General features: G+C 34.8%; 1 protein-coding gene across 1 annotated transcript; it reads left to right on the top strand.

Annotated features, from left to right (window-relative positions):
* Positions 1-295: 295 nt before the first annotated feature.
* LOC138885123 (uncharacterized mitochondrial protein AtMg00240-like) lies at positions 296-916 on the top strand. The gene is made up of 2 exons (XM_070166023.1): positions 296-632; positions 777-916. The coding sequence occupies exons 1-2, from the start codon at positions 296-298 to the stop codon at positions 914-916; spliced, it is 477 nt and encodes a 158-aa protein (XP_070022124.1).
* Positions 917-25,825: the final 24,909 nt, after the last annotated feature.

Genomic DNA, 25,825 nt, shown 5'->3' with positions numbered 1-25,825 from the left:
TACTAAGCTCACTAAATCCCTATACTCTAAAGGCTATAGTCATTTCATGCATGGTTACTCTCTATTCTATAAGAAGACTATTGATTGTGTAGTTTTTGATGGAGTCTATGTAGATGATGTCCCATTGACAAGAAATGACCTTCCTGAGATTCATATGTTGAAAAACTTCCACATGAGCAGTTCAAAATCAAAGATTTAGGGAGATTTCACTACTTCTTGATACTTGAAGTACTCTACAAAGATGGTGGAATTTTAATCTCCCAAAGAAAATTTGTCCTTGATATCCTTAAAGACTATGATTACTAGTTTTTCCTCTTCCCTTGATCCCACAGTTAAATTGAAGGCTAAGGAAGGAACACCCTTGTCTGATCCTACTTTTTACAGACAGTTGGTTGGGAAGTTAAACATCCTCACCAACACTAGACTAGATATAGCCTACGGAGTAGAACACTCGAGCCAATATATGCAAGATCCTATAGATCCTCACCTTCAGGCTGCCTATCACATGCTTAGATACTTGCTCAAGGATCCTACTTTGGGACTCTTCATGTCCAATGATGCTGACTTCTCAATCCAAGCCTATTGTGATTCTGATTGGGCTGCCTGCCATGATTCTAGGAAATCAGTGTCAGGTTATATTGTTCTATTGGGAAATAGTCCCATTAGATAGAAATCTAAGAAGTAAGAGACGATCTCCCTTTCTTCAGTAGAAGCAGAATATAGATCTATCAGGAAGGTTGTTGGTTATCTTGTCTGGCTGTATCGTGTGCTTGCAGAGCTGGTTGTCCCTCTTGTCCTGCCTATTCCTATGTTTTGTGACAGTCAATCTGTTCTCCATATTGCCAGAAATCCCATGTTTCACGAGCGCACTACGCACATTGAAGTTAACTGCCACTTTGCGAGGTCCAAGCACTAAGAAGGTCTCATTTTGCTTCAGCACATAATGACTGGTGATCAACTCGCTGACATCCTCACAAAGTCCCTTATTGGGATCAAACATGCTACTGTCCTAGGCAAGTTGGTTGTGCTTCCCTCACCTCCAACTTGAGGGGGGGGGGGTATTAAGAGTAGAATTGTATTTATTTAGTAGTTAGTTATTACTGTTGCTTTAGTCAGTTATTGTTATCTGTTAGTTAGTTATTAGTTAATGCTTAGCTGTCTATTAGCTATCATTTCCAGATTAGTTAGTTAGCTTAGTACTCAGTCAGTGCTCATTGTATAGAAGAACTACTCTGCAACATAATTGAATTTGAGTTTCACTTTTCTCAATTAGAGACTCCCTCTCTGTTTCTCCTTTCTTCAGTCGATATTCTGGAAGCTTTTAACTGTCAATTAGAGACTCCCTCTCTGTTTCTCCTTTCTTCGGTCGATATTCTGGAAGCTTTTAACTGTTTCCTCCATTGTAGCTGTGAAGCTTTCTAAGCTTGAATTCTAAAGCTTGACAGAAATAACTCTATCTAGCAAAGATCGGTTTTGAAGGTTTGAACACACAAAGGATATCACCAATTCATTGGTATGTGGCAACTTTACAGTAACTATGTCAGCACTAATAAGTTCTGAAAATTAAAGTTAGTAAAAAGACGAACTCAGCTACTTACTCCTTGTATAATTTCATCATTATATTTTCATTTATAAAGTAGTAGTAGCATCCCACCCAATTAGGCAACTCTTACTAGCACTTGGTAAAACTAGAGAGGAAACTAGTATAAGGTACTATTATCCTATTACATAATACAATCCCTATTACATAATCAGTTTTAGAGGAAACATCTCTCTCTTTTTTCTTTTTTTGAATATATCCCAGTGAGTTAGTTTGCGACTAGCAGAAGATTTTAGAAACTAGAATAATAGATTTGGTTCGGCGAGAGGCTAGCTAAAACTGATTAAGTATTTGCCAGGAGATTTTTTGTGCCATGGTATATAATTCAACTACTTTAGTAAAGATTGATTATGTTGAATTGGTCTATTCATCTTTATCAAGTTCAAAGGATTTAAAATTAAATCTTAGACAAACTAATAATTCACATACTCTCAATGAATTGTTCGGAAAAAGCATGATGCCTTAGTTTTATACTCCACGTCCGTTTCAATTTATGAAACTATTTCCTTTTTTAGTCCGTGACAAAAAGAATGATTATTTTTTATATTTGGAAATTTTTTATCTTTGTTATAAAACAATAAAAGAAGAAGAAGAGTATTGCAGAGAAAAGTAGGGAGAGGAAATTCTTATTGATATGGGATGATTTATATCGGAATAGAACCCTCTATTTATAGAGAGAGAGTGACTTAGCCATCAAGTAATAAACCCTAGAATCTCTCTAAATATAGACATTCACCATAAATAGAATTCTATTTGTAACACTCCCCCTTGAATGTCTATTCAACAGATAATGTGCCTCGTTAAAACTTTAACTAAAATAAAATCCAATGGGAAAAAAATTCTAGTAAAGGAAAAAGGGTACACATATCTAACAATACGCCTTTTGGTTGCCTCATTAAAAATATTGCAAGGAAAACCCAGTGGGATAAAACCTTGTAAGGGAAAAAGAGTGCAACGCGCATTAACTCCCCCTAATGAGAGCATCAATTCACATCTTTAAGCATTTGCATTCCAATCTTGTGCACCATCTTCAAAAGATCTTTGGTAGAAGCTAAGATGTATTGTCTTCATATGATCTTGTTAGAATCGTCAGTTCAATATCTTCACATAGGGGTAAAGACTCTTGCTATCATATTATCATGCTTATAGTTATAGCAAGATACTTTTGTGCACAAATTGCACTGAGGAAGTGGTACCTCAAGATCAAGAATTGTAGATGCTTCAAGCAGCTTAAATCCTTCATGGATTGTCATATAAGTTAAGTCATATAAGCCATATAACAGACTTTAGATGCATATCAAGTTTTTATGTCATGCTAGACATATAAGATATTGAAAACTGACTACACATATCATGGGCTTTATACTTTCAAGTATTTGAATTGCAGGTCCAAAACAACATTTCTTTCATATGAAACCAATTCTATTCGAATTGTGTCTCTTCCATTTGGCCAATATTTTTGTGTCTATATTCGATAGACTTAATTAAGATCCTCATCTATACTTAGCGCTATGATAGATGTCATCGACAAACATTTTATATCGGTTTCAATATTTCTTCATAAAGACATAACATAGAGATCTCTTCATTTATATATTCAGGTACCTAGATCTCTCATGAGATTTTATGAAGTGTTATGTCATGTGATCTTCTAGATCACTTGCCTCCTTTATTATGATCATTTTGATCATTTGCTCATCTTCTTTATCAAGAAGTTTTATTTGAAACCAATTAGTATATACGCTTTAAGCGTACCATAGACTTTGTCCTTCTAAGACTTAATAGGAGAATTTGCAATGAGAATATAGTTACTTTCTTTGGACCAGCAAATGCGTCTGGCATGCTTTGCAATATATTGCAAATGAATTATCCTTTTATGAACTTCAAGTTCATATTATCGTATTTGAGGATCTAGATATACAAATGATAATTCATTCCACACAACATTTTCTCAACTGTTTATCATGTCTCTCCCTCATGTTAGAAAAATTAACTTGTTTCCTCAACTTTGAGAACCCATCTTTGTGCGTTATGGTATTAATCAATATATACTGCACATCAATAATAATAAGATGGAATTATTTGGTTCCTGACCCTGAACCATTTGTGAGGGGAGAATGTAATATACGAAACGTATATAACCTATACCAAACTGATATAGATAACTTTGTTCTCATAAGCAATAGTTTAGCTATTAAGTGGAGACACTCAATAAATTATTTTGTTAAACTGGTTGTGATATAAACCAACTTATCAAGATGAACTTCTTGAATAGAAAATCTGGAAATTATGCTCGAAATTAAACTATTGAGCAAGTTACCTCGCAAAATACCATGTTGCGAGTTAATAATAATTGCACATGTAACCATCTCATAGATGTATCTTATGTGGTATACATGGCAGGTGAATGGACCCATATTCACCTTTGATATTTCCAGCATTCATGGGATTCAATCCCAATTTTAGTTGGTCAATTAATTAACGAGAACAAGCAATATAAGAGAATTCATAAAGAACTTTCTAGTTTTTTAATATTTACCCATGTGAATTCTCTATTATTTTTGCACATCATACTTAAATTGATATGGCTAACCCAAATGCCAACTGAATAAATTATCAATATTGATAAACTTCAAATTTACACCATGACGTGTGCAATTATTAATAAACACCAAGTTTATTATGATATGAGTTTTTATATCAATAAACTTCTACTTTATTATGGCATTCTTTTGTTTGTATAGTACAAACTGGAGAATAAAGCGGGTAACTTTTCACATACATATTACCCCGCTACAAGTTGTAGTAGTAGAAGATATTAAACCTTTCCTTTATTTATAGTCTCAGTATGACCAACCGCTTTCACGAATACTTTAGAAACTAAATAAGTTTCTTTAAGACTTACTACAACACAATATCTTATTGATAATCAATTTTATTTCTCCAAAATAGTAATAATTGGCTCTTCCAGAGCTCTCAATTAATTTGGTACTACCACATATTCATCAACATCCATATGGTGAATATCTCTTTTAAAGAGAAAGTTATACCATTATGGTTATGGTCAAAATTATATGCAAGATCTGTTTCTTGAATTACCGTTGTCTTTTAATAATCACATTGCCAAAATATTTTGGCGTACAATAGGTACGTGACCAATGACCATTCATGCAATAATAATGATATTATTTTCTTTTATCATCTCAAACCTCCTTCTAGAGGTGAGTGTGATATATTCGCTACCACTAGCACGTTCATATTCTTTGAAGAATGAATATGTATTCATAAATCAGATGTTGTCACATTCACATCATGAATGGACCATAATCATCTATATGTGCTTTATAAAATCTCATGTCAAATCAATGACAAATATTACTTCACAAAGTGAAAGATTATTTTGAGAATCCTTATTATTCCCATTATCACAATGATGACGATTATAATTTCGTCTGTTGCCACATCCACATCCATTGATACCTTCACGGTAATAATTTTATCTTCTTTCAGATTTATCATATATTCCTATCACATTCTCTTAAGGGAATGAGAATGGAGCAAATTCAATGGGATGGGTTTTCAATTCTTTGCCCACAATCATACATGAATTTGATCATGGCAAGGCATAGAAATTTTACTACTTTGGGTGGTTATAATTTCTTTCAAACTCCATTAGAGTTACAATCAAAATTTATCGTCTTTGTTTGTATTTAAAATCAAATTATAGAATGTCAAGAATTTGAAAGAGAAAAGTAAAATGCTTACCTTAAATCCAGAATTTAATCATGAAGGAAGTTCATGGAACAATTGACAATCATTATGCTCAATCTCAAAGCTTCTACTCAATTGGTTAGAGTCTCGTGCTGATAACGTGTTATAAAACAATAAAAGAAGAAGAAGAGTATTCCAGAGAAAAGTAGGGAGAGGAAATTCTTATTGATATGGGATGATTTACATCGGAATAGAACCCACTATTTATAGAGAGAGATAGTGACTTAGCCACCAAGTAATAAACCCTAGAATCTCTCTAAATATAGACATTCATCATAAATAGAATTCTATTTATAACAATCTTTATGTAATGATTTATAACCACACAAAATATATGTGCCGCATTTTACATCATAAGTTTAAAAGTTTTCTTTTTTTTCTTGAACTCTGTGACTAGTCAAATAGTTCAAATAAATTTAAATGGAATAGTATATGTCACATAAACCAAAACCAATTCCTAAAATCTTACTATTAATATATCAAAATTAGTACGAAAATCGTTCCTTGAAAAAAAAAAAATGATCATCCCAACTGCATGGTACTGTTTCCCTGACAACAACAGCAGACGTGGATAAGTCCAAATACAAATTCAGAGGTACGCTGGCTAGGTACAATGGTGCTACAAATCTCTAGTAGTGTAGTAGTAGTACTACACAAAAAGGAATACATCAAATGTTCATTTCAGAGGACTTAATTAGTACTAAGTTCATGAGTCTGAAAGATTAATACTAATAAACCAAACGAATTTGGACGATGCATTGTAAGAGTTGTAACATCAGAATGTAAATGTAATAGCTAAAGCAAGCATTCAGCCAAAATTTTGTGAAGTTAAAGCAAATAAAACATCTTACACCATGCACGTTAATTAAACTTCAGCAAATTAAACATTCTTACGCTTAAACTTCAGCAAATATAACATTCTCACGCTTAACCTTCAGCAAATATAACATTCTTACGCTTAAACTTTAGCAAATATAACATTCTTACACTACATCAACTAATTAAACTTCTGCAAATTAAACGTCTAGCTAGTTGACACATCCCCTAACAATGACAGCATCAGCAACTTGAAATCAGGGCTCAGGCGCACCTGGGAACTGCATTCGAGATAAAAAGAAATGTTATAAGTACTATGGCCAATACCATTTTCAAAATCCAGTGAATAAACTGAAGTTTCTCAAATACATCATAGCAGAGAAGAAACAACCTTTTAGATGAGAGAAACCAACAAAATATATTAAAGCAAGCAAACAACAAATATATACTGTAAACTCAACAAATAAAAAGAATATCTAGAATGAATAAACAGAAGTCTCTCAAATACATCAGAATAGAGAAGAACAAGAGAACCCAACAAAATAAATAGAGCAAGCAACCAACAAATATACCATATACCAGTAATAAACATGAAACAAAGAGTAGTAAACAAGACTCTATATCTGCTACTAACCTTTTCACAAAAACATTCAACTTATTTCTCACCAAATAGCTAGGAAATGATTTATAGTAAGAGACGAACGTGAGAATGGGTTTTTGATCATACCTGTGGGAGTTCCTGCTCAGGTGGGGCAACCTCCTCCTCAAGTGCTGAAGCCTTTATCCAATCTCTAACTAAATTAAAAGCTGAAAGAAGGAAGGAGATCCCGCAAAAAATAGCCAAGACAAAGTAGATAACAATCATAAATATTGGAAGGTGGATGGTTTTGTTCACGTAATGCCAAACCAGGGGAATTATTCCACAAGAGCTCACAAACCCAGATATCCCTGTGCGTACAGCGTGGTTCACAGGAATGTTGCCAAGTATATTATTGCAAATAACTGCCATTTTTTTGACTTGGGAAGGAGGAAATATTTTACACTGATATGGGACTGTCAGTAACGAAGAAGAATATATAGAACAGAATCAGACGTTTGTTACGTCGGGATTCGTGAATCGTCCTTTTTATATATATATATTTTAAATTCCCCATTTATAAGTAAATTCTTGTTTTGATTCTTGTGGTAATTGATTAAACACATTTAAATTTTACTAAATTATACTGTATTTTCTTGTATATAGAATTTATTTTATGTCTAGAATTATAATTTCAGAACTATATTATCTTATATATCGAGTAACAATATAAATTTTATGTAGGTATGTGATTAGTGATATTGCCAGTATGAATATTTTTGTTTGATCGTATAATATTCATTTGATATGTTTGCATGAATTTGAGATTGTATCATATTTATATTTGTTAAGGTTACATAAATTCGATACTCCGAGCATTTTAGACGGATTCTTTTTTCACGTGATTTATGTTTATATCCTTCTCGTTAATTTTTTTTTAAAATTATATAGGAGTAATATTTCATTCTAATTACAGAACGCCGACATTAAAAGTCTATTTCAAATGTAGCTAAAATTTGTACGTACCTACTAGGCTAAGACTTATACTGATTGTTGTCAAATGTGATCATTATCTTTATACTCTATAACCCGCAAATTTCATATGAATATTGTCGTGCAAGAGAGTGATATGTGAATCGGATTATATAGAATCAGGTGTTAGTTGTTACATGGGAAATCATGCACCATTCTTACAATTCTTAATACAAAGAATCAAACGTTCCATAAAAAATATAATATTTACATTATAGTTCTTACATAACTAATCCTCACATTTCTAATCCCTATATTATTATTTATACATTTAAATTATTGCCCAACCAAACAATGTTAGTATCAAGCTGATATGGAGGGTATACTTAGTGCTTGCACCAAACTAATAAATATTACATTATACTATTTAATTATGATTAATTAATATGCATGTTGAACATGATGTTAAAAACATATTTTAATATCTTATTAATTTCTTTAAAGTTCTGTAAATATAAATTATAATGTCATAATATGTAATCACAGAATGCGGGGGGAAAAAATGAGAATGAAGTACCAAACCATGAGGAGATAAATGAATATTTAAGTGGGATATATATCTGACACTCGTATATTATAGGAGTACTATTGACTTAGAAGTTGTTGTTACCTGGGGAAACGTGCATCGTCCTTCTTTCTTTTTATTTTCTCTTTTTATTTTTGAGATAATACCACTTTTAATTTTGCATCTACGGGCTACGGCAACTCTAAACTAGATTTTGAAAGCACTTCTTTTTAATCTTTTTTATTTCAGTTGATACCATGTTGAGGGTAATTTATAAATTTAACTTGATTTTCAAACTTAGTACGTATTACTATGTGTTAATTATATTTTTATTCTCCTTTAAACCAGAATCTAACTAAAGCCAAATTATTTTCCGAATAGAATCGATTTTTTATGTAGTATTTTATCCATATAATAACTTTTACCTATATCACTCATTTTTATAATTTTTGTAAAATTACCTCTTTATAACAATCATTAAAATACTAATAGATTCATTACTTATAAAAAGATGAAGCAATATTAATGGTGGCCTGGTAAAAAAGAATTATTGATTCAGTAATGGCATAATGTTTTCCGGATTAAGGAATACTTATTTACTTTTAAAAGAAAAGGATTGAAGAAGAAGAGAGAAGTTTGGAAAATTATTTAGAGAATTTTTTTTAACAGAATCAAACATGCATGAAGATGAGAGCTAATTATTCATAGACTTGAAACAGATGTAGATATTCTTTTACATCCAAATGAACTGTATTATAGGCACTAGAATCGCAAAACATTACACACTGCAAAAACTTGGAAAAATAAAGAGTAACTAACTACTAGTACGAACATGAAACTAAATGAAGCGTGAAATAGCAAGCTAGGAACATTACGTGAGTGTAAAAAAGGAACGAACAGATTTATGATGCAAAAAAAGGAATTATTAGTGCATGAACAGATGAAGATCTACTACCATGATCTATTCTTTTCACTTCAGAAAGTCCACCATTGCCACCAGAAATGGCTGCTACGATAGTTGCCTTGATGGAAAAGGGAGAGAGATTTGAGGAACAAGAGAGATGATTGAGAATCTTGATGATAGAGGGAGATGGAGAAGAGGGAGAAAGAACATAATTGGTGTATTTCATGCTTCAATGGTAGAGTATAAAATAAATACATATTTTGCTATAAAATAGAAAAGGTAGCTATAAATAATAATATTTTAAATTATTTTGTTTATAATAAATAAGATATAATAATTTGCTATAGGAGGTAAAAAGCAGTTTGTGTTTGGAACTGTTATTTAATGACCATTTTTAAGTGTACAATTACAAAAGTAGACATATAAAGATTCATTATGCATGCAATTAGTATTATTCGGATATTGATGATTTAATATAAACCACAGTAACAATCATATGATGATTTACTTGGTTAAGCTGTGAGGTGAAAATTAAGAGAGAGAACGTACGTTTATGAGACTATATGGGTCATAGTATTGTCGACTAGTACGTGGGATTAGTCTTTGTTGGTGCTCCTATTATTATAGAAGGATACTATGGTAGAAATAACCCTGATAAGACTATTTTTGACTTGAAATTTTTGTTTTTACAGTCCTGTTTTTAAGGAGAAACTACAAAATTCAGCATCTTCCTCGCCAAAGGCGGAGCCAAACTAATGGGTTTGGGATTTTAGTCTTGTTAAGTTATTGAGTTCTAAATTAATAATTTATACATTTTAATTGATTTTTAGACAAATATAAAGTTTGGATCAAAGTTACTGGGTTCGACCGAACCCGTAACCGCCATGCTACCTCCGCCCATGTTCCTCGCAATAGAAAATTAAAATATGTAGCTTCTACAACTATTCAAAATCTTTTATTTTTCCCACTAGAAGCTTAGTAATTCCCTAGTAGATTATAGTGGGCAAATTCATGAATTGAATTAAATGGTGCCTTGTAATTTAACTAATTTAGAGTTAATTTAATGAAAGATTCACGCTCTTTAAACATCCTATCAGAAGAAGAAAGGGGCTTAAGTCATCGCTTTCAATTCGATAAAGGTTTTTTTTTAAAATGTTCACGATGGTCCGTCTCTTAATTTAAGGGGATATATTTTTGATTTCTAGTTTCTCAAACTTGACCAACTGGCTATAAGTTTCCCTAATTCCGTTTAAAAGTGCACCTAAATCTTCTCTGGTTTCTATTTCCTCTTGTTCTTGTCGGATCTGAATAAGAAAATAGAATAGCTTCATATATATTTTAAGAGTGAATTCTTAGACCCACAAGTAACGGGAAATAAAGACCAGCAGTATGTCCAATATATGGAGTTATCACAATACAAATGTGCAGCGCGGGCATCCTTCTAGTTCAAAGTTCGTTATAATAAATAAATTGAAATAAACAAAAATTGATCTGTCATATTCAACGGTTAAAACATTAAACTCGCGCGACTGACCATTTTTTACATTGTGCATCTTTAAAAGCAAAATTAACATACTTAAAAATAAATATTAACATTCGACATCATTTTAGATTAGACGGAAAAAATTTGATATCTCTTGGAGGAATTAATATCAATGAAAGGAAAAGTTGTTAACATTCCAAATTGTAAATGAGTCAAGTATTTGAAATGGACGGGCAATATAATTATTAGAAAACGAAAGTTGCTAGTATACTGGTTTTTGTGTGTGTGTGAGAGAGAGTTCTAACAATATCGTTAATTTCCATCTTTATCGAAGTAACTGATTGATGTCACGAAATAAGAAGGAACTATCATCAACTAAAATAGCCTTATTTTATTGGAGGGGAGAGGAGCTCTTGTGTTATGAGGGATTGGTTTCAGTTATCCACTCAGCTTTTGGTGTGACGGAGATAAATTAAAGCCCAAAAATTAAACAAGATAAAAATTATAAAATCATACTAATGAAAATTTAAAAAGGAACAAAAAGGAAAGAGAAAAAAGGCGAAGATTCTAGACCTTCGTGAACTTCACACATGCATGAAGATCAGAGCCAATTACTCGTAGCCTTGAAACAGATGTAGATATTGTTAGGACTGAAAATATCAGGTGTCATGCGGAAGCTAGCAAAGAGAGTCTTCAACAATAATAAATCAAACAATAAAAAGAGATACCAAAAGAGACAAATATTTAACGTAGTTCGGTCAACTGACCTATATCCACGACGGAGATGAGCAACCCACTATATAAAAAGAGAGTACAAAATATCGAGAGAACAACCTCACGAAGAGGCAAATACAAGTGACACACTAACACTTGTCCCGTAGAGTTCTCCCCCTAAACACGACTCTCAAACCCATATGGCTACATTGTGGATGCTACTGAATGAGAAGAAAGAATCCTCAATTTATAGAAGTCCAAACCTTTTCCTACAAGAAAAAGGACTAGCCAAGTATAGTAGAATTATAATTTCCTTTTACAAAAAGGAAAACCCAATTAAGGTAATTATATTGCCCTTTCCTTCAAGAGATAGGAAAATCAAATATGGTAAGAAAATTATGGCAAACACCTAACAATTCTCCCCCTTGGCCGGAATTTTCTGACAAAATAAACTTGATCCACCTTCTTCAAATAGCCTTCAACAGGTCGCATCTCCAAATCTCTACCAAAAAGTTTGTCTCAACGCGAGTAGTATCCCGATCAAATTTCTCAAATAAATATTACGATTATCGTCAAATATGTTGCGGCTAGAACTGAACCCGGCAAGATGAACCTGTCTTGAACCTCGCTCTTATACCACTTGTTAGGACCAAAAAAATCAGCTGTCATGCGGAAGCTAGCAAAGATTGTCTTCAACGACGATAAATCAGACAACAAAGAGAGATATGCCAAAAGAGAGACAAACATTTAATGTGGTTCGGTCAACTGACCTAATCCACAATGGAGATGAGCAATCCACTATATAAAAAGAGAGTACAAAATATCGAGAGAACAACCTCACGAAGAGGCAAATACAAGTGACACACTAACACTTGTCCCGTAAAGTTCTCCCCCTAAACACGATTCTCAAACCCCTATGGCTACATTGTGGATGCTACTGAATGAGAAGGAATGATCCTCAATTTATAGAAATCCAAATCTTTTCCTACAAGAAAAATGACTAGCCAAGTATATGAGAATTATAATTTCCTTCTGCAAAAAAGAAAACTCAATTAAGGTAATTATATTGTCCTTTCCTTCGAGAGATAGGAAAATCAAATATGGTAAGAAAATTATGGCAAATAGAGATATTCTTTTACATCCAAATGAACTGTATTATAGGCACTAGAATCGCAAAACATTACACAGTGCAAAAACTTGGAAAATAAAGAGTAACTAACTAGTACGAACATGAAACTAAATGAAGCGTGAAATCTAGGAACATTACGTGAGTGCAAAACAGGAACGGACAGATCTATTATGCAAAAAAGGAAATAGTGCATGAACAGATGAAGATCTACGTACTACCATGATCAAGGTTATCTTAGCTTCCTTGGGGAGCCATGGATAAACCATCCGAGCGACGTTGCGGAGCAGCAGTTGCAGGTTCTCCAGATAAGGCTTTTCTCACATCTTCAACAACAATGTAAATCTGAAGGAGGGTGACGCTACCGAGAAAGATAGCCAAAAAGAAGGCAAACACAATAACCCCAGTTGATACATGGTCGGTCGTGGAGGTTTTGTGTAAATAATGCCTTACCAAAAATGTTATTGGCCAAGAGGAAATAGCACCAGTGAATGTTGCACATCCTGCATATATATTTGTAAGGGAAGTTGTAAATGATATTACCAATGATGGATGGTTGGTCCATTTTATACACGCTAAAAATTGAAATGAGCCACCCGCAACTGCTCTCTAAGATTCTAACAAACTTTCTGGATTAACTCACTTGCATGCCCACGGCGCGTGATATTTTGCCATTTCCCATAGGCATGGTGATGAGGAGAATAATCCACGTCAGCATAAAGCTTTGATATTCCAGGTTTCTTTTTTAATTTTACAAAATTTATTAAAAGTCTCTCCAATGAAATCTATTTATTTTGTTATATTGTTTTTAACTATTACAGAATAATAAATATATAAATAGTTGAGTAAGACTGTTATAGAAATATATTTTTACAAAAATATATTGTTATAATGATTTTATGTAGGGGTGTTCATGGTTCGGTTTGGGTCGATTTTTCCCTAAAGAGAAACCAATGGTTTGTCAAATATTGGGACCAGATCAAACCAATTAAGTCGGTTTTTTATCGATTCGATTCTTGTCCGTTTTTGTCGGCTTTTCGGTGATTTATTGATTTTTTTCGTAAATATGAGACATACACTACCAAACGCATATTCCGACGACTACATTTTCAACGTAACACTATCAAATCAATTGCTCTTTGAGAAATCTATCATTTACTAAGATATATTGATAATAATTGAATTAACTAGTGATGAGTAATTTAAGTACTCAATTAAAAATCGATTATTTTTATCATGAAATAAATTCTTGTACCTGCAAAAGAAAACTACCATTCAAACTAGAATATAAACGCAAAGAATTAGATTATTATAATAGCAAAGGACTAGACTAAAAATTCAAATGACTAATATGTACGATAAAATTTTAGAATCTTTATATAAAAATACATATATGTAGGTGTAATAATAATTTTAAATAGTCGGTTTGGTTCGGGTTTTTTTCGGTTATTTTTTTATTAAAACTAAAACCAAACCAAATTTGATCGGTTTTTAAAATTCAAAACCAAACCAAACCTAAAAATTATCGATTTTTTTGGTCGATTTGGTTCGGTTGTTCGGATTTTTATGAACACCCCTAATTGTATGTTGTTATTATAAGTAAAAGCACATAAATAATATGATAGTGTAACTGTTATTTGGGGGTTGGGGTTGGGGTTGGGTGAGGGGTCTAACAAGTCTATACTATATTAAAAGTACAGAAGATCGTAGCTAAATTTGGTTCATCTTTTTTACCTTTTAAAATAGAGTTTATATTGGACAAAATAGTTATTTTATTATTTTTCTAATATTTAGCACTTTAAAATCAGTTAAAATTTTATTTATTAAAGTTTTTCTCAATTGAATTACTATATAGAAAATCCTAACATTTATGATATTACAATTGATTAAAACACCTTATACAAATCAAACAATTTGTTTATAAAATTTTCTATATTTTGTAGGTATATACACATTAGGAATGTGCATTTCATAATTTTATTAATCATTTCAAAGTTCCATTCAATGTACATTTTTCTCTCAAATTAAATATTTAAACTATTGTATGTACATTAATTTATATAGTTATTTTATTAAAATTATCCTAATGCCATTAAAGTGTTGTCCACTTTTTTACTATAATACCTTTCATGTTAATTTTTCTAATATATAGGGTTTCGATATTAACTAAAAAAAATTTAGTTAAGTTTTTATAATTTATTTATACTCTATACTATATTAAAAGCACGAAAGCCGTTAGCGAAATATCGTTCACCATTTTTATCCTTAATAAGTATAGTTTATATTGTATATAATTGTAATTGTAAATATAAATGAGTTAAAAAACTTAAAATGGCCGAATTAGAGTGCAAAAGTAGCTCGGTCGGTTTTCCGCAGTTAGTCACTTCAGCCTTGGGATTTTTTTTTATCAAAATTGATCGGTAATTCATGTCACTTTAGTTTTAGTATTCTTTTACCATAATTGTCGTTGAATTTTTCTTACTATATTTTGCCATCATTGCGGGTTATTCAATTGAAGAATATATATTCTAAAGATTTAAGGATGTGCAATAATTTTTATAGCGTAAAAAGCCCCAAATTAGAAGGAATAAGGAGAATACAATTTTAAAAAAGTATATTCTAAACATTTACGGATGTGCAATGATTTTTATAGTGTAAAAAGCCACTATAATGTCACTTTAAGTTTAGGGTTTTTTCATTAAAATCACACAGCAATTAATGTAATTTATGGTTTAATGTTCTTTTACCAAAATTATCATAAGATACAAAGCGATTTTTGAATTTCTAGAATTTTAAAACAAAAATTATTTAAAATAAGAAAGAGTTGAACACTTTTATAAAAAATTACTATTTCACATTCTTTATCATAAACTCTTGATAGTATCTGTATAAGGGTAAAATTAAGCTCATTGCATGACTCGACTTCTCGGTGAGCCAAACAAAGCAGAAACGTGACCGTAGTGTATCGAAGTCAAAGCGAAGAGCCCCTTGTATCGGGGCTCGGGCAAAACACCTACCCCCGAGGATATTGGCTCCGGAGAGCATTACTAAACAGTTGTGCATGACTAACAACGGACTGTGATGTCCGTGCTTGACCAGATATTGCGGCGTGAATCTCGACCCGCAAAATCATTGATTATCAAAACAAAAGATTTTTACCTTTTTTAGAATTAAACTTAGGGTAAAATTTTCCTACTATATAAATGGAAGTCTGACTATTCATTAAGCACTTTATTTAATACGCACATCAAGGCAATACACTGTTGTTTTTCTTACTTTTGTTCATCAATTTCTCTATTACTGTGAGCCCGAGACAGAAGGCAGGCACTTCATTAAGCTATTATCGAGTCCCGGATCACTCCCTCTATTGATTTGGCAATTTATTAATATAATCCAATGCATTAATCGTTTGTATTGAATTAATCCACATATCTTTAACACCACTTATAAATTCAATTGTTATCCGCTTTTGAGGGTAAATAGTTCAGCGCCCACCGTGGGTCTAAGGATAATAGTGGCAAATTTGATACAAATTTTCGTAACGCACTTTGCTTTACTCTTGTTCTTTGAGATTTTAGTTTCAGGTAAATTTAAGAATGTCAAACTCTCAATATGCCCACTTGAACGTTGATGCTTAGTTTGGCCACCATGGTGAGAACAACAATATAGTACCCAGCAACGGGGTTCCCCCTATCGACCCCAACGTAGCCCCGGTCACAGACCCTATCGACGCCAACTCCTATGTGGCCATCGACGCTAACTTGCCCACCGACCAAGAAAACAACATTCGTGGAGGAGCCAGGATGGTAGCCAGGGGTATGCACGATAGTGAAGGCGACATGATCAATTTGAGGGTGATTTTTGAACTATTATATAACCAAAGCCATGCTCCCAACAGAGTTGAGCCCGAATCATCCCGGGAGAACACTCGAAGAAATGAACAAACCTCGGAAAGTCTGTCATTTGAATCCTCTATTAATTAAATTTTCAAATATCTTGAATGACTTTCCTATCTTGTTGGTATATGACATCATAAACCAAAGTGACAGAAAGATATATCAAGAACATTGTCTATTAAGAGATATTATAGAAGATATAATATAGCTGTAACGACCTGACCGATCGTTTCGAGAGTTATAGCCCTATTCCCCCATTTCCTACTTCTTTTGTGTTCTTCAAGTATTTTATGATATACCGGGTTAGTTGGTTCGGTTCGGAGTGATTTCGGAGTGAATTGAGACACACAGTCTCTTATTTGAAAGCTTAAGTTGGAAAAATTGACTGGATGTTAACTTATGTGTAAACGACTTTGGATTTGAATTTTGATGGTTCCGTTAGCTACGTTAGGTGATTTTGGACTTAGAAGCACGTCCAGATTGTATTTTTGAGGTCTATAGAAGAATTAGGCTTGAAATGCCGAAAGTTAAAAATTTGAAAAATTTGTCTGATAGTGGACTTTTTTATATCGGGATCAGATTGGATTTTCGGAAGTTAGACTAGGTCTGTGGTGTCATTTATGAATTGTGTGCAAAATTTGAGGTCAATCGGACTTGATTTGATAGGTTTTGACGTTGTTATTCAAAAGTTTCAAAGTTCATTAGGCTTGAATCCGTTGTAATTCGTGTTTTTGATGTTGTTGGAGATGATTTGAAGATTTTACTAAGTTCGTACGATGTTATGGGATATGTTGGTATGTTTGATTGAGGTCTCGAGGGCCTGGGGTGAGTTTTGGGTAGTTAACGGGTCATTTTTGGCTTTTGGAAGATGGCTGATAGCTGCTGGCATTTTTCTTCTGATTTCCTTATTCGCGATCGCATAAGTTCATCCTCGATCGCGTAAGATTGTTTGGGGAAGAGGTGATTTTGTTCTCTATGATCGCAGAGGAAAAAACGAGATGGCGTAAGTGTTTTAAGTTGTGCTTCGCGAACGCGTGGATAAGGTCAAGTTCGCGTTCGCGTATAAGGCTTTGAGCAGTAGATGAGGGGAGGCTATTGCTCTAGACGATTGCATGGGGTTGGATGCGTTCACGTAGGTTTGAGAGGCAGTGATCCGCGATCATGTGGTTGATTCCGCGATCGAATAGGGTAAATGTGTGGGCACTCTGCTCTGTGCTTCGCGATCACGAGGCCATTTCCGCAATCGCGGGGAAGAAAATCTGGGCAGACAGTGTTAAATTCAAAATCGAGGGTTTGAGCCTATTTTTCATATTTTGAGCTAGAGATCACGGATTTGGGCGATTCTTGAAGGGATTTTCGTGGAGTTTATTGGGGTAAGTATTTCTTGCTTGGTTTTGTTTAAATCCCATAATTATATCTTTGATTTTATCATCTAATTTATGATTTGTGGTGGAAAAAATTGGGGAAAAAGAAGAAGTGTCCTTGAGTTAGAATTTTTGGTTTTGAATGGGAGTTTATTATCGGATTGGAGTAAATATGGTATGGTTAGACTCGTGAGTGAATGGGCTTTCGGATTTTATGACTTTTGTCGGATTTCGAGACGTGGGCCCGGAGGCTGGGTTGAGTCGATTTTGGATTTTGACTCTATTTTTGGCAATTTTCTTGTGGAATCGATTCCTTTAGCCCATATTGATCGTATTGTGTTGTTTGTGACCAGATTCAGGACGTTTGGAGGCTGATTTGATAGGCAAGGGCATTGCAGAGTAGGATTTTTGCTTGGTTTGAGGTAAGTAACGCTTCCAAACTTGGTTCTGAGGGATCGAAACTCCAAACTATGTGTTATGTATTTAGTATTGAGGTGGCGCACATGCCAAGTGACGGGCGTGCAGGCGTGTACCATGAGAATTGTGATGTGTGTTATTCCATGACACCGTTTAGTGACTCTATCATTTTGATATACATGCTTTCATCATGTGATAAAGTAATTGAGCTGTAAATCATGCTAGATATCATGTTTAGGCTTTATGATGGTATTGTTGGGGACCCTTAGTGATCGTTTCTTGCTGTCATTTTACTATTTCCATTAATATTCTTTACTCAGTCATGTTATTGTATTTTTCTATCATATCTCAGTCTCAGTTATTTCTTGATTCATCATATCATTGTTTCGGGTTTGTTTTCATGACATTGTGAGTCCATGGGTGAGACTGGAGAGGTTGATGACTGAGTGAGGCCGAGAGCCTTGTTATGAGTGATAGTTATGGGATCGAGCTGCACGCGGCAGCGATTATATTGATGATTATGATAGTGCTTGGGCTGTATAAGCCCATCCGAAGTCTATAACACACCCCCAATGAGCGCAGGTGATATTATTGAGGGATAGATTTCCCTAGACATGGATTTGTCCGAAGTACTTGACACCTGGAGATGGATTTCTCCACAGGGTTGGATTGACCTTTTTCCTCAGTACTAGGTGACTTATAGTCAGTGTTGTATATGTTCTAAAATTGATTTTCCCTGGTCCGGATGGCCATATACACTACCGAGTGGTTGAGCACTTGAGAATGTGAGCAGATGGTGCATTTCATACAGTCTGTGCATTGACATGTAGAGATAGCTGAGATTTATACCTTATATTGTTCTAACCTGTATTTACTGTATTACCTTGAGTTGTTTATTTAACTTGAAAACATGCCTACGTTTCTGCACATTTATTTATGTTATATCTGATGCGGTTGAGTTCGTCACTACCTTTTAGTCTAAAGTTTGGACTTGTTACTTACTAAGTTGGTGTACTCACATTACTCCCTGCACCTCGTGTGCAGATCCAGGCGATACCGGTCACAATGGAGGTTGTTGAATGAGGTTCCAGAGTTTGGAGACTATCTAGGTAGTTGCATGGCGTTCGCGGCCCTTAACTCTCCTTCCTTATCTTTTGTCGTATTTTCAGTTTATTTCTCTAGACTTTGTAGTGGACTATATTCTGATCTAGATGCTTATGTACTCAGCGACACCCCAATTTTAGGCTGGATTGTGTCGTATTTTGGTATTTCTTATGTTTCAAACAGTTTTTCTTTAAATGTTAAATGCTTCCGTTAATGTTTTCAAACTTATTGTTGTTGTGCTGGGTTTCTTGAGTTGAGGCTGGCCTAGATCCAGGATAGGCGCCATCACGACAATTAATTTTGGGTCGTGACAAGTTGGTATCATAGCATATGTTGCATAGGTCTCACGAGTCATAAGCGGGTTTAGTAGAGTCTTGTGGATTGGTACAGATACATCTGTACTTATCTTCGAGAGGCTGTATAACCCTTAGGAAAATTCACATTCTTGAATTCTTGTCGTGTGAATTTGTTGATTCATGTAACTAAACTTCTGTTATTCTATTCTCTCACAGATGGTGAGGGCACGTGCTATCGAGCAGGACAGACAACTACCAGTACTACCAGTTAGGGCCACGAGAGGCCGAGGTCACGTTAGAGGGCATGGTAGGGGTAGGGGTGCGGCCCGCACAACAGCTAGGGCAGAACATGTAGATCCACCAGTTGCCCCAGTCCAGGATCAGGTCCCAGTTGTAGATGCACCAGCGGGACCAGCTCAGGCACCAGCTGTGCCTATTGTTATCCCATGCATTCAGGAGATCTTAGCTCAGATTTTGACCATGTGCACCAGTCTTGCTTAGACGTTCTCTGTTTCTAGTACAACAACCACTTCCCAGGCCATGAGAGGTACTCAGACTGCCGCAACCCATACACCATAGCAGGTGGTACAGGGACTCCAAACACCGTGGGCACTACCAGCCCAGTCGGTTGCACCTGCTCAAGACTATGTGGTTCCAGTAATGCTCGATGATGAGCAGTGTAGATTAGAGAGGTTTGGGAGGCTCCAAACTCCGACTTTCAGTGGTGTAGAGGCCGAGGATGCCTAGGGTTTCTTGGTCAAGTTTTAGAGGATTCTCAGTACAGTAGGTATTCTGGAGACCAGTGGGGTCACGTTCACTACTTTTTAGTTTACTAGAGTTGCGTTTACTTGGTGGGAGGCTTATGAGAGGCGTAGGCCAGTTGGTGCAGCGCCACTTACATGACAACAGTTCTCCGTTCTCTTCCTAGAGAAGTATGTTCCATAGTCTCGCACAGAGGAGCTACACAGGCAGTTCGAGAGGTTGCATCAGGATAACATTACTGTGACGCAGTATGAGATAAGATTTTCTGAGTTAGCACGTCATGCTGTCTGGTTGGCTCCAACAGACAAGGAGAGGATCAGGAGGTTCATCGATGGCTTTTCATTTCAGTTGCGAGTGCTCATGACTAGAGAAAGGGTGTTTGGTTCTACCTTTGATCAAGTTGTTGACATTCCTCGGGAGATAGAGTCGGTCCGGAGTCAAGAGCGGGTTGAGAGGGAGGCCAAGAGGTCTCGTGGTACAGGTAGCTTTGGTGGTGTTCCTTTTGGGGGTAAGTTTCACCACGGAAGAGGTCGTCCTTACAGGCATGCTCATACGGCCCGCCCAGTTCATTGTCGTGCATCATCTGGCCATGGTTCTCACAGTTCTCAGTAGGGTCACTCATCTCTTAGTGCCCTTCCAGCTCAGAGTTCATCTCATGCATCATCAACTCAGTGCTCATTTATGTCGAGGCCTTCTAGCGTATATCCCGGTGCTCGGGGCTCCCTTCGGTCCCCATCGCCAATGACCGGTAGAGGTTACTTTGAGCGTGGAGATTTGGGTCATATCAAGAGGTATTGTCCCTCTTGATACCCAATTTTTTCCTCATATTTTAAATATGTATATATACTTTCAAAATAGCGCATACGCATCATCATTTGGTTTATTAACATATACAAGTATTTTTCATAATTTTCCATTATTTTTAAAAGACTTTAAATTAATTTATTTCCGTATTTTATTATATAAGTATCCAGTAATTATCCTTCAAATTATTTTTAATGATTATTTAATCATATAAACTTATCATTTATACCAACATGATGTTTTAAATATTTTTCAATGCATTCTTTTTATTACTTTTGCATTTTAGGGCTAATTTCATATTTTTGCAATAATAGCCCATATTATGTATAATTACATTATTTATTCAGAAAATGACTTTTTAGATTTTATAACTTTAGGTAATTATTTTTAATCTTTTAGTGTAGAAATAATATTTTTGTTATTTATTAGTTACTTTTATAAATTATTTATTCATTAAATGTTGGTTATTTATAAACTAGCCTAAAATTCTACCTATTTTCGGACCAACCTCAGCCCAATTACCTAATACACTAGCCCAAAACCATTTAATATACGGTAGATATCGGTTTCTTAAACTCGCCACAGTCCCATTTAAAAATCCTGGCCGTTGATCTCTAAGATCAATGGCCTACGTCAAACCACCCCCTTTTAACTACCCAAAACCCCTAAACCTAACCCTATTTCTCGTAGACCACCGCCCTCATATTCTCTCAAACCCTCATTCTCTTTTTCTAGAAACCCCAGCCGTTGTATCTCTCAACCTCTCCTAATCCCATTGATAATGGAAATTTTACCATTATTTGCTTACCTTATTGGTCTCCTTTTACTACTGGTGGCTCGTATATGGTGTTACCTAGTTCTTGCCTAAGCATGACAAGAAAATCTCATCAAAATTAAACCAAAGTCGGTTCAAATCCTTGAACTTTATGCTATTCAATCTATATTCACTCTTATTCTATTATTAGTATGAATCTCTGTATATTTCTGTCGATTCTTACTTACCCTAAAACTAGGGTTTTCAGATCTCTTTAGACCAAACCAAAATTGGCTTGATTCTTTGATTTGAGTGATATTCTATCTATATTCATCCTATTATGTGTGATGTTTGATTTTATTTTTAGATTCTGCCGATTTTACACTTTCCCTAAAAAATTGGGGATTGAAATTTTTCTCTTTTGCTTACAGACTTCGATTGCATGCGATGTTCTTTTCTTTCTAGTGTTTGATTGGTGATTTTTCTTGTTTGGGTGTTCAATTTCTCATACTATATAAAACCCTCCCAATTCCCTTTTTAGAGAGACTGGAATCGTTAAGAGATTTACTAAAAAAACTGAAGTTACTACTCTTTGTCCTGTCGTACTCTTGTTTTATATTCTGGTTCTTGGCCGGCCGAAAGCCAAGGCCAGAAATTCTGGGTTCTTGCTACTATGGACTTTGTTCTTTCTTCTTTTTCGCTTAACTGGTGAGTTACTGAACCTTTGCAATTTCGTTCCTATGTATCTGCAACTTGCATATGTTTTCACTCTGAAGTTCATAGCTTAATGTGTTGCTAGGTTAATCTTGTGTGCAATTCTACTTGGTTTACCTCAATTTTAGGTCTCTTTATCATATGACTTCATAATATTGCTGATTTGAAACATGCCTAAGCGTAATTCGAGTAATCAAGATTCTCTTAATTTTGTTTAGCCAATGTGTTATGAACTATTGCTGTATGTGACCTTTGTGCTTGTTAGCATCTCTTGGGTGTTTAATTCTGTTAAAGGTTGTCCATTCTGTTATTTGAATATGCTCCATCTACATAATTTGAACTTTTTTTAGTTAATTTGTCTATTAGGTCAGACCTGAATGCTTACATTTACTATATGACATGAGTTTATCTTCCCCTTTCTGTTCTGAATCTCTATAATAGCAAATCTTGCATAGGTAGTATGTTCTAATTCTGTGTCAAGATCCTGTTTTATCAATCATGACTAGATCTCAGTTAATATACCCTATCAGCATGTTTTGGCTCACTTGATTCGCTAGTATGTTGTCATAATTTGTGCTTCCCTGCTATGTCTAAATGTTGTTCTGCTGCCTGATGTGAAGTTAACATGGCATCTTATGACACTGGGACATATACTTAACATAATTTGAATTTTTTCTTATTATGAGTCTGTGTATTCCAACCTTGCAAACCTGTTTGTTCATGTGTGACTCCTTATGCACTAGGTGTTGAACTTGTTCTTCTGGATCTTTGCGAAGTCTGTTCTTAAAACCTAAAGCCTATTCGATTATTTGCTATATGTGCTCAACTTGACTATGTTCTGCCCCTCAGCTATTGTCCATTCTCCCTCATTATTACTTATGTTATTCTGAACACCCTATTCTTAGCCGACTGAAACCCAAGGCTATCAAAGATCTTGCTATTGACTTCCCTAGTGTGAGCACTACTCCGGGTCCAATTGAGACCCTTGTGAACTCTAACGCACTAGGACTTAGTCCCCAGTCATTTCCTGAATCTCCTCTATTAACCTCCTCAGTGTGAGCACTACCCTGGGTTCTTGAAGCCCTTGGGAACTCTGACATACTAGGGTCTAAGTTTCCTTGCTACTTTGTCCTAACTGCTCAATTCTGTCTCATTTCACTTGCTGAATAAGCCAATGGGCTTGTGTACATGGCTGTTTTTGGTATCTTTGATGGTCCTTGGATTCTGGCTATGACTTCTGGGTTGTTGAGAACTATGTGGACTCGAAATTGAAGACCTGGCCTGGCCGGGCGTACTTTGGGCCTGTCTAGGCCCACTATAGTTATTTTTGTAACTTTGTAATTTATTTCATTTATTGGGCCTGTAATGATAATGTAATAACAATTAGGGTGTTAGTAAAAATTGGGAAAATGGGTTTATTCTAACACTTGCACGAATTGAGTAGAAATATTGTCTATAGGTATTCAATTGCTTGAACTTATTCTGTTATCTCTGTGCTAGATAACCTGCCTGTAGAACTTTAATGTTCAATTCGTTCAACATGTGTTGATTCATATGTTTTATCAGATATCATGCCTATAGGAAATAAAATGACCAATCTTTCAATTGCAGCATGCTCATTAGATGTCATGATCATAGGATTCTGTTAGCTTATGTTCATCTAGAAATCATGCCTATAGGAACTAATTATATAAAAAATCAGTTTATATCGCTAATTGTTAAAAATCCTTCATATGAGTAACCCACTCTCTTTAAGTGCTGCTATTGAACTTTCAACACTGTTTCGTTGTCACCATTAGAAATCATGTTTATAGGATCAAACAAAGTAATTCTGAATATCTTCCATGGTTATCACTACCAACTACTGCACCTAGATATCATGTCCATATGTTTTAACACTTATAATCTATAGTTTAGTAATCAGTATGCGATACTAGACTCCTTGAGATATAAAGTTATTCAAAAAGCAGGTCTCTAAAATAACATTTCGCATCTGCAACTGCCTACATGATTGAATTCAAAAGTGACATAGAAATTATGTCTATAGGGCTTAATGGTTTTAAGTCGTCTCAATTCTGAAACTGTCAAAATGCCTAATTTGTTTGTGTCATTTGCTATCTAAGTGTGAAGGCTAACTTGAGCCCTTAACTGCTTTTATGTAAAGTCTAACTTGTTTTGTATGTCACCTAGTTTTCTAATTTTGAGCAACCTAAGTTAGGTCTAGAACCACCCAAAATAGATGGTCTAAACGCCTCCTGGACTGTAGTCACGTGACAGGTAGTGCACGCATAGGGTACGAGTTATAATTGAACTAGTATGCTTTAGGTAACAACTTAACGATAGTAATCAGGTAGCCGGAGATAATAGTCTTTGCCCGCTGAATAATACGAGTAAAATCCCATCTGGAGGGAGTTACGAAGTATTATTTATGTTGCACGGGGTGATCCTTTAGGCTAAACAACTTAGGACCCCCCTCCCCCCCTCCGCTTTCTTTTTTTTCCTACTAGAATCAAATAGTTGTACCTTCTGTTTATAATAAACTTCTTAAATTCTTGTGCTATTTCTCTTCGTTTATTTGATCATATAGACTAATTCATATAATTCGAGTTCGGCCGGAACCCACAGTTGTGGACCTCGAAGAGTGTCTATCACCTTCTCTTCGAGGTAATTTCGAGCCCTTACCCGATCTTTGGTGACGTAAACTAGTCAAACAGAGTTATCTGCAAAATAGGTTCCCTAACTCACCTCAAGCCCATTAGGTGGTGACTCTCTCCTTTAACACCTTCCTTAAAAGAGTTGTCACGTGTCGAAATCCGATTTCACGAGAAAAATGGGCGTGACAGCATGACTACTCTGCTGGAGATTTTTAGGCTCTTACCATAAGTGAACTTGATCTTTATGAATTAGTCTTCTCTATAAGCATGTATTTATTATCTTTGTTGTTACATGAATATCCCATTCCCGTTTCCCTTTTATTTGCTACATGTATACCCTTTTCCCCGTTTTCCCTTTATTTGAATTCACATGCAAATCCCTGCTTAATTTGGTCATAAAATGCGCTTTCCTTTAGACATTTTTAAGAATTTCTACATCATGTCTCTCTCCACCCTCACTCCCTTATATACTTTATTACAATTTCCACATTACGCGAATTAACTTCTTTTTTGTTTCTTTGTCTGTTTCATT

This window comes from Nicotiana sylvestris, chromosome 2, assembly GCF_000393655.2.
Source record: "Nicotiana sylvestris chromosome 2, ASM39365v2, whole genome shotgun sequence".
Classification (NCBI taxonomy): Eukaryota; Viridiplantae; Streptophyta; class Magnoliopsida; order Solanales; family Solanaceae; genus Nicotiana; species Nicotiana sylvestris.
Note: the sequence above shows the minus strand (reverse complement) of the source record. Positions and strands in the feature narration are given on the sequence as shown.